At 44.1% G+C, this 9,527-nt stretch overlaps 1 protein-coding gene across 1 annotated transcript in view; it reads left to right on the forward strand.

Moving 5' to 3' along the window:
- trim9 (tripartite motif containing 9) overlaps positions 1-4,637 on the forward strand; it is a 75,451-nt gene extending 70,814 nt beyond the window's left edge. The window contains exons 8-10 of the mRNA XM_063224209.1: positions 580-883; positions 1,944-2,106; positions 4,423-4,637. Coding sequence (XP_063080279.1) covers positions 580-883; positions 1,944-2,106; positions 4,423-4,500 — 545 coding nt within the window. The 3' untranslated portion in view covers positions 4,501-4,637. The remainder of the gene's footprint in view (positions 1-579; positions 884-1,943; positions 2,107-4,422) is intronic.
- The last annotated feature ends 4,890 nt before the right edge of the window (positions 4,638-9,527 follow it).

The raw sequence follows: 9,527 nt of genomic DNA on the forward strand, positions 1-9,527 counted from the left end.
GGAGAGATGTAGGCAGAAGTGTGGCTGGGAGGAATTAGAGAGGGAACCCAAAAAAAGAGAATATGAATGGAAATAAAGAGAGGGGAAACGATAAAGAGAGGAGAGGATGGAGAGCCAGGAGAGGATGTGGGGATGGGGGTGGGAGTGGGAACAGGATGCTCGCGAGGGATGACAACAGATGAGTGGAGAGACTCTGGCAGTGCATCAGAAGTGGGCAAACATGCAGTATGGTGTTCACTGTCTGGCAAGCATGATGGGTATGAAGACGAACTCCAGTGGGGCCAAGTGTTGATTTATAATCAAAGCTGACAACATTTCCAAGACTGGGAGCTTATACTGTGCTTTTTGTGTGTTTGTGTTTTTGTTTTCTGCGTGTTTGTGTGTGTGTGTGTGTCTGTGTGTGTGTGTGTGTGTGTGTGTGTGTGTGTGTGTGTGTGTGTGTGTGTGTGTGTGTGTGTGTGTGTGTGTGTGTGTGTGTGTGTGTGTGTGTTTCTCTGTCTGTGTGTGTGTGTTTGTGTGTGTGTGTTTATATCTGTGTGTTATATCTGTATGTCTGTGTGCGTGTCCGCGTTGGAGCAGTCGCCTGGTTCGTCTTCGACCCGGCGTCGGCGCACCCGGACATTCTGCTCTCCAACGACAACCTGACGGTGTCGTGCAACAGCTACGACGACCGCGTGGTCATGGGCAACACGGGCTTCTCGCGCGGCGTCCACTACTGGGAGATGACCGTCGACCGCTACGACAACCACCCCGACCCCGCCTTCGGCATCGCCCGCGGCGACGTGCTGAAGGACGTGATGCTGGGCAAGGACGATAAGGCCTGGGCCATGTACGTGGACAACAACCGCTCCTGGTTCATGCACAACAACTCGCACACCAACAGGTGAGTCTGCTACACACACACAGGCACGCACACACACAAACATACACACACACACTGCACACAAGTGTTCACTACACACTGCACACAACGAAATTGCATTCATGCCTCACCCGTGCAAGGGTGTAGCCCCCAATGGCGCCCCAAGGGAGCAGTGCGGTAGGATGGTACTATGCTCAGGGTACCTCAGTCATGGAGGAGGATGGGGGAGAACACTGGTTAATTACTCCCCCCACCAACCTGGCGGAACGGGAGTTGAACCTTTGGGCTACAAGTATGACGCCCTAACCGCTTACCCATGACTGCCCATAAGCCCAGTAAGCACTCAATACTAGTAAGAGAGGAACAAAGAAGTGAGAAGTGAAATGTCTGTGTGAATGCATGTGTGCGTTTGAGGAGTCTGTGCGTGTCCACCTGTCTTTGCTGATGAGTCAGGCAGGCAGGTGTTCCCTTTATCTAAGTAATCCATTCTTTCATCAATACCTTTGACTGCCTATATCGCTCACTAAACTCACTCTTGCTTCTCTTTGTCCCCTTCACCTTTCTCTCCTCTCTTTTCCCCTTTTTCTCCTCCTCTGTCTTTTCATTGCCTGTCAACCATCATCCTCTTCTCTCCTCTCTTCTTATCTTCTCTCCTGTCCTCTCATCACCTCTCCTCTGTCCTCACCCTCTCTTTTCCAACCACTTCTCTATCCTCTTCTCCTCTTCTGTCTTGTCTTGTCCTCTCTTCACGTCCCCTCTGTCTTTGCCTGATTTCCTCCTCTCTTCTCCTTTCCTGTCCTCTTTTCCACTACCCCCCCCTTATTCTCCCTATTTCCTCCTCTCTACTTCTCCTGTCCTCGGTTATCCCCCATCTCCTCCTCCTCCTCCTCCTCCTCCTCCTCCTCCCCCTTCTCTCTGTCTTCTCCTGTCCTCTTCTGTCCTCTCCTGTACTCTCCTTTCCTCTCCTCTCCTCTCCTCTCCTCTCCTCTCCTCTCCTCTCCTCTCCTGTCCTCTCCTCTCCTCCCCTCTCCTCCTCCTCCTCCTCCTCCTCCTCCTCCTCCTCCTCCTGTTGTTGTCTCAGGACGGATGGGGGGATCACTAAGGGGGCTACGGTGGGGGTGCTGCTGGACTTCACGCGAGGCATCCTGATCTTCCTGCTGAACGACGAGCAGCAGGGCCCCATCGCCTTCGAGGGCCTGGAGGGCCTCTACTACCCAGCCATCAGCCTCAACCGCAACGTGCAGGTAAGACTTCAAAACATATATACTGTAATGCATAATGCAGAAAACATAATTACAGAATGTTCATATGGACACATATACACACACATAGATATACATACATCCGGTATATACACACATACATGCATACATGATCCACACATTTAGAAATGTTTAAACATTTATCAAGGGAAAGTCTACATGTTATAGAAATTACAAACAAAATACAGATGCACTCAAAGTCATTAATGTGCAAAGATACACCAATAAGTGTAATTTAAACATTTAAGACACTGCCCCAGTTAAGTAAATTTGCTGTTACCAGAATGGCAATGTCCAAGCAGTGTTAATTTCGTCAGCTTTTTTTTATTTAGTCGTAGTCTTAGTCACAATGACGAAAATCAATTTTAGTCTTAGTCATATTTTAGTCATTGCCTTCCCAATTTAGTCTTAGTCTTAGTCTAAATGACGAAAATCAATTTTAGTCTCAGTCAATTTTTAGTCATTTTCGTCATTTTAGTCAACACTGTACATTACATAACTTCTCCACACACTTTTAACATATATCATTGACTGTAGAGAATAAACCTTCTCCGCACACTGCTTCTCTTTTTAACATAATCAAACTGTACAGAATAAAACTTCTTCACACACACACAAAGAGGCATTCTCTTTTTCTCTATTTTATTTAACACCAGTGTTAATTTTGTCAGCTTTTTAAAATGTAGTCTTAGTCTTAGTCACAATGACGAAAATCAATTTTAGTCTTAGTCATATTTTAGTCATTGCCTTCCCAATTTAGTCTTAGTCTTAGTCTAAATGACGAAAATCAAAAAAGGGCATTGACGAAATATTTTAGTCATAGTCATGGTTGACGAAATTAACACTGTGTCCAAGTCACAATGAAATACCATAGACACTGGAATATCATAGTAGTGTAGTATTGTGTGGTTAAGTCTTTTCAGCTACTATTAAAGTGTCCACTGGCAGAGCGGTGCGCATTATGAGACTACATGTTTTAGTTGAATTCACCAGTACAAGCTTCAGCCTCAGTGTGGTTCTTCCCATCCAGTTTGTGAAACTGCAAAGTCGCATTCTCAGCCAATTTTCTCAGGGTCAAAATATGCATCTGCACTACAGTCACAGTCCAAGTGAACGCATTTTTATAAGGACGCCCATTTGGACTTGTCAAGTGTTCATTTACAACATGAATATTCATCACAACATGGAAACCCATTGTCTCATCAATATTCATATGGGACATTAATAGTGATTGAGCATAGATGAACAGATTTTGACAGCTTTTACCCCGCCAAAGGTCCTCACTCCTCACACATTTGCTACACAGCACCACCCAAAGCATAGCGTCTGTCATCACACCTCCAGAGGCCAATGACAATGCATACATTTTCGAGGCACAATACACCAGACTGATGACCTGCATTTAACCCTTTTACGAAAAGCCTCTATTATATGCTACCAAAATGGTGATGACTACCTAAATGGTAACTCTCAAATCTATTATTTCAGGCCCTTAGTAATGCCATTGCAATGGTGCTATGTTCCTCCACTCCCCCTCTCTCTCTTCACCTCTCCTCTCTTCTCCTTTGCCTCCCCTCCCCTATTTTTTCCTCTCAACTCCTCCTCTCCTCTGATATCCCCTACCCCCCTAGGAATATCAGTTGAAGAACTGTATAAGAACCATCGCTTTGTTCCTCTTCTTTTTTTAACTTTGCATCAAATGTGAATGTAGCAGAGGCCAAGCACTGCTTGGCCAGAGAGTGGAAGTCTGAAGCAGCATGTGTGTTAATGGCTAATGGATAAAAATGGATGGATAAAAGGAATTTGTTTTTATTTTCCATTAGAGAGAATTAATTATACTTGAAAGGGGAAATTAGACACGTTTTGGAATATTTGGTACCCGTTTTATGATTGTCTTATGGGTTATGATATTGAAGTAGAGGGCTGGGACACTGTGGGAGTTTAGATGGGAATTTGTTTTGCTGTACTCTAGGTGGTTTTTGATTGTTGGGATGATGATGATGGTTATTGTGGGTTTTTTCCCTTTCTTTTTATTATTATGTTTATTTTTGTTTGTGTGTGTGTGCCTTGGGTTTGGGGTGGGTGTGGTTTTGTGATGTTGTGTTGTATATAAAAATACTTAATAAAGAAATGTTTGGAAAAAAATGTTAATGTAGCCTGGTTGTCACAGACGGCGCATTTGTGGTAGTGTGTGTAGCTCTCCACCAGGGGGCACCAGAGCAACCAGGCTAATGTGAATGTGCAGTTGTAGTGGTGAACGACCTTCTCACTACAGTGTGTTTGTCCTCTCCTTCCCAGGTGACCCTGCACACTGGGCTCCCCATTCCTGACTTCTACACGCCCGGCGAGGCCGACCCTACTGGCTCCGTCTGTTAGGGGGCACCTGTGTTCATGTGTTTACGCTACGCCCCCCAGGCCACAGCACCACCCACCCCTCCCCTTCCCAAATCAACACAGTCTCATCCCAACTCGTCAATTTCTCACTACCTTTGACCACACTGCAATTGTTGATGCAGAGGGCATACCTACCACATCACAGGTTGACGATAGGTGGCCTAAACCTAGACCTTACCCTAACCGTCAGTGAAGTTATGCTGCCACAAGTGGGCGGCTTTGAGACGTACGTCACATTTTGACTCCAAGGGCATACCTTCGACGTCAAAAATTGCAGTCTTGCCAAAGGTTATCAGAAATTGACGTGTTGGGAGCCCAAGCCCAAGCCCCCTGTCCTCCCTGAGCCTGCGTCCTTGCCAGGCCACCATCTCAAGCTTGAACTCCCCCTGAAAAAAAAAGCCCATGCCTCAACACAGTGATAGGTCAACCTGGATTCGGAAGTTGCAATTCAGTGTCACATAGTCCATGTGACCTGGTTTTACATGTCCATGTCAACCAATGAATTGCCCTAATCACCTGGCCTTCAGTTGGCTACATGACTGTTTAAGTGGTACAGTAAATACGTAGGGCAGGTGAAATTGGACAGGTTACGGCAGCTCATTTGGAATGCAACTGGATTGTAACTTCTGAAGCCAGGTGTACCTCACTGCCTCCATAGCCTCCTTGTATCCTGGCTTCATCCCCGTGCGTGCTGTTTGCAGTGCAGTGCTGTGATGCTCCTCCATGCACTCCCTATAACCCCCCCCCCCCCCCCCCTTATAATTTTTGTCAAAATGAGAACTGCGTTAGTTAGTGTGTGTGTGTGTGTGTGTGTGTGTGTGTGTGTGTGTGTGTGTGTGTGTGTGTGTGTGTGTGTGTGTGTGTGTGTGTCTGTGTCTGTGTGTGTGTGTGTGTCTGTGTGTGTCTGTGTGTGTGTGTGTGTACATGTCTGCAAGTGTGTGTGTGTGTGTGCCCGTTGTAATTGGCAAGAAACTTACACCACTTCCCCATCCTCTGCCGCCATGCTATGTTGTGTCACGACCACAAGTTCTGCTTGGTCTCTTCCACCAGCCGTCTCCATTACCAGCGCACCAGCATAGAGTCACCACTAGGGGGAATCATAGAACACGTTAGGTGAATTGGGCCGCAATAATACTCCAGAGATGGTCTCTGTGCTTTATGTTTTGCTCCGCTAAGTTATGGTTTTCAATGCTTTGCTATGCTTTGCTTTTGATGGTGTGTTGCAGCAGCTCTTGTGTGCTAGCTTCCTGGCGTTACGTTTCTCTGTAAAGTTGAGCAATCACACTACACAACCACAAGAGCACTCTGTGGAAAAGACGCAAGCAAAGGACTGTCATCGATGTGTTTTTTTAAAACTAAAGAGGATGGTGTGTGTGTGTGTGCGTGTGCGTGTGCGTGTGCGTGTGCGTTACATGCATCAAGCCATTAGTCCTTGGGATTTTCAATGATAATAGATTTCACTCTTCTTTAAAGATATTTTATACCCATATAAGGACAAATACCCAAATATTATTATTAATAATAAGAGTACTTATGTTTTCCTCAGAGCATCTATTCCTGTTATTATTATTACTATTATGATATTGATTAATATTATTATAATGATCATTAATCTGTAGTGTCATGTTGGCACATGTCGGTTTCATGCGGTGCTCATGGTGTCAAGCTTTACACCAAATGATTTTTTTGTTGGTGCCATGGGCAGCCGTGGGTCTCCCTTAGTTACTGTGCGTAACCGCGGGTGATCCAGTCCTAGGTTTTTATATCCTGCTTGTGGACAGAAAAAAATCGCCCTCTGTAAATGAACCATTGTCCATAGAAATGTGGAGACAAGCAATATGAGTCTGTGATGTTACAAGTACTATTTGTTATTACATTTCCACAACACCCCTGTGTTTTTTTCTTTTCTTTTTGTACAAGTACGCAAGAAAGGAGTCCCCCTTTTTAATGTCGACGTACATAGAATAGATTTTCTATTCATAAATGTGGGAATCCCATAAAATGTGAGTACAACTAAACCCCCACCCCATCTCCCACCCCCACAGTACCTATACTGAATGGTACTGAGCACTACACCGGAGTTTACATGTATACAAGTAAGCACAGCAGCCTTTCAGACAAGATGGGGCAGTGTTGCTTCTGCGTGTGTGTAAACGTGTGTAACGAAGTGAAGTAAGTGTAGTCAGCCTCCGATCCTGACACTCAAGTGCTCGAGTGAAGTTTAACTTACTTTACACCTGTGGGCTGCTCAAGTATACAGTAAGGTGCTATCCACACACACACAAATACAACACCTCGTGTGCCTCCTCACTCTGAGTACTTGACGTGAACAGGCAGGCTATAAGCCGTTGTGTAGTAGTGGCATGCTTTAGGAGTAGACGGACAGATGGTTGAGTGTCTTTGAGTGGGAGTTGCATTTGCGTTCAGAACTACAGGACCTGTGATTGTGATGTTCTAACTTTATAATGGAAAATGTCTGTGTTACAATTGTGGTGTCATAATTGACAATGTCGCTGTCACAATTGCGATGTCATAATGGCATTGTAATTTTCAGCCTGCTTTGAAATGATTGTCTGGCTGAGTTGTTGGCTTGATGCAGTGCATTTTGGATTTCGCATTTTGAAATTGTGATACATTAGAACCGTCACCCGTACCACATTGGCCAAATAACGTCTCTATTTCAAGTCCAGAATGCATTGCTTTGAAGCAAGCCTGTTGATTTCGAACCAATTTTTAGTTTTGTTTATAAAAGTTGGATGTTCTGTTGCAAATAGACTCTTACACTCTTTTAGCAAGCACTGGCTTAGCAAAGACCCTCACACATGAGTGAGCTGTGGCCTGATTACACTCCACTGAAGGCCTCTGTTTGAAATCTGTTGTTGGACTTGGAACGAAAAAGGGAATCCCAACACAACCCCGGACCCCTCCCCCCTACTACTAACCCAGAATCAATTGGATCATCTGAGACAAAGACCTCTGTTTTATATTCGAGGCACACTCCCAATTTGGGAGTCCCAAACTACAGTATGTATAGGGGGTGTTCTCTTTAGACTGGATATTGCCCATGACATAGCCACAGACAGGGCTGGCATGGGACCAAAAAAACACCCGGGCATTTTTGTCTTAATCTGACCCCTAACACATACAAGCCGTTTCTGTACTAGAGTATATCCTGCTTAACTCAGTCCACTGCCTGTATTGAAAAGGCCAACCAACACCAACCCCCGACGCTCAAAAAAACCCCACAGTGAACCAGTCCCTAAGAAAAAAAACAGCAGCATCTGGCGAAATGCCCTGTATGCCAGATTATCCATCCAGCCGTGGGCAAAGAAAAGTCTTCATGGCTGCTCATCACCTTCAGATCAACTGCAGGCCTCTCCACCAACATCTCCACGTGGGTCCTGCGCTATTCCGTGTGTTCTACTCCGTGTACTGTACATTGCATTTACACATGGTTTTTAGACCTGCTGCCTCCTAAATCTCAGTCTGAGCTGCCAAAACGCAAACGCTTTCCTTACTGTATAGGCCATAGAAGACTACCTGTGAGAAGCATTCAAGCTTTTCAAGCATAGATGTCTGCAAAGCAAATTATTCTTATGATAACAAGTGTAAGGCAGTATTGTGATACTTAATACTACAGATAATGCAGTCTAATAAAGCATTACACTGTGCAGCTGCTAGATTTGAAAAGACAGAAAACATAAAGAATATGTATATTCTTATTATTTACTGCAGGAGAACAATGACTCCACTGTTCGGATGTTTTATTTGCCAAGTGCAAAAATGTACAAAAATATACAGAATCTATTTTGTGATGTTAGCTCACATATGAGTTTATTTACGCTTAAGTGAATGGAAGGAGAAAAAAAACATATACAGTGTATGGTTATCCAGTCGGCTACTGAATATGAGATGGGTCTCAGACAGACAGAATGACAGTTGCTGAATGATCCAACTATATTCTCTCAGAGCGGATGCCATGCGACAGGAGGCTGTGTGCTCGTGCTGTCCAGCGAATGATGTACAGTAGACTATTATAGAATTGTTCGGTTGCTGTCGTCAACTGTCTTATTTATAAAAATTTACTAAAGTGAATGTGAAGAATGAATTATGATTATGTGGATTATAATTATAATTATTATTATTATTATTATTATTATTATTATTATTATTATTATTATTATTATTCGATGTTTGTATTATAAATTGTACCCAGCACTTGGTGTTTTCTGTAATTGCAAGTAGGCTTCTCAATAAAATAAAGTAAGTGTGTTATATCTGTCTGGTGTTTGATTGAATTTTTGTTGTTGTTCTAAAGCAGGGTAGGGAACCTATGTGTCGAGGGCCGTTTGCGGCCCTTGAGGCCATTTTATCCGACCCCCGATATAATTTTAATGTTATTCAGCTTCAAATGAAACATGACATATTGTGTAAAGAAATCTGAGGAAATACATTTGCAATACAATTCAGTTATATTCAGTGGACCTAGAGAAGGTGGGGTCTGTTTTTAAGGTGGCTGCCTTCAATATAGACCTAAAGTGCAGGGGGAAATCCTGGTTTGTGTTCATGGTATGGCCCTCGGATGAATTTGAAGTGGCCCTTCGAATGAAAAAGGTTCCCCACCCCTGTTCTAAAGACATACAGCCCCCCAGGGGGCGTTAAGAAGGATACAGCTGAGTGGGAGCAGGGCTTTAGTTCCCATTGGGGACATTAGTCTATTTTGTTTCCAATACTGAGGGGGGCATTGGCAGACTTGTGATGAGGACAATGGGGTGTTGGGAGGATTATGATGAGGTCAAGTGGGCGTTTGTTCAAAAAAGGTTGAGAAAAACTGCTCTAAACACACTAAAAACCTGTACTGCAATGTAGGCCTACTGCTGTTTTCACCACTGCAGTAGGTTTTCTACATTATTACTACAATATTAGTGCTGTAAATGCAATATTTGGGTAGGAAAACATTAAAAACCTGCAGGAGAGCAGAAAAATGCAGTGTCCCTGGACCTGGTATA

This window comes from Engraulis encrasicolus, chromosome 19 (genome assembly GCF_034702125.1).
Source record: "Engraulis encrasicolus isolate BLACKSEA-1 chromosome 19, IST_EnEncr_1.0, whole genome shotgun sequence".
NCBI lineage: Eukaryota > Metazoa > Chordata > Actinopteri > Clupeiformes > Engraulidae > Engraulis > Engraulis encrasicolus.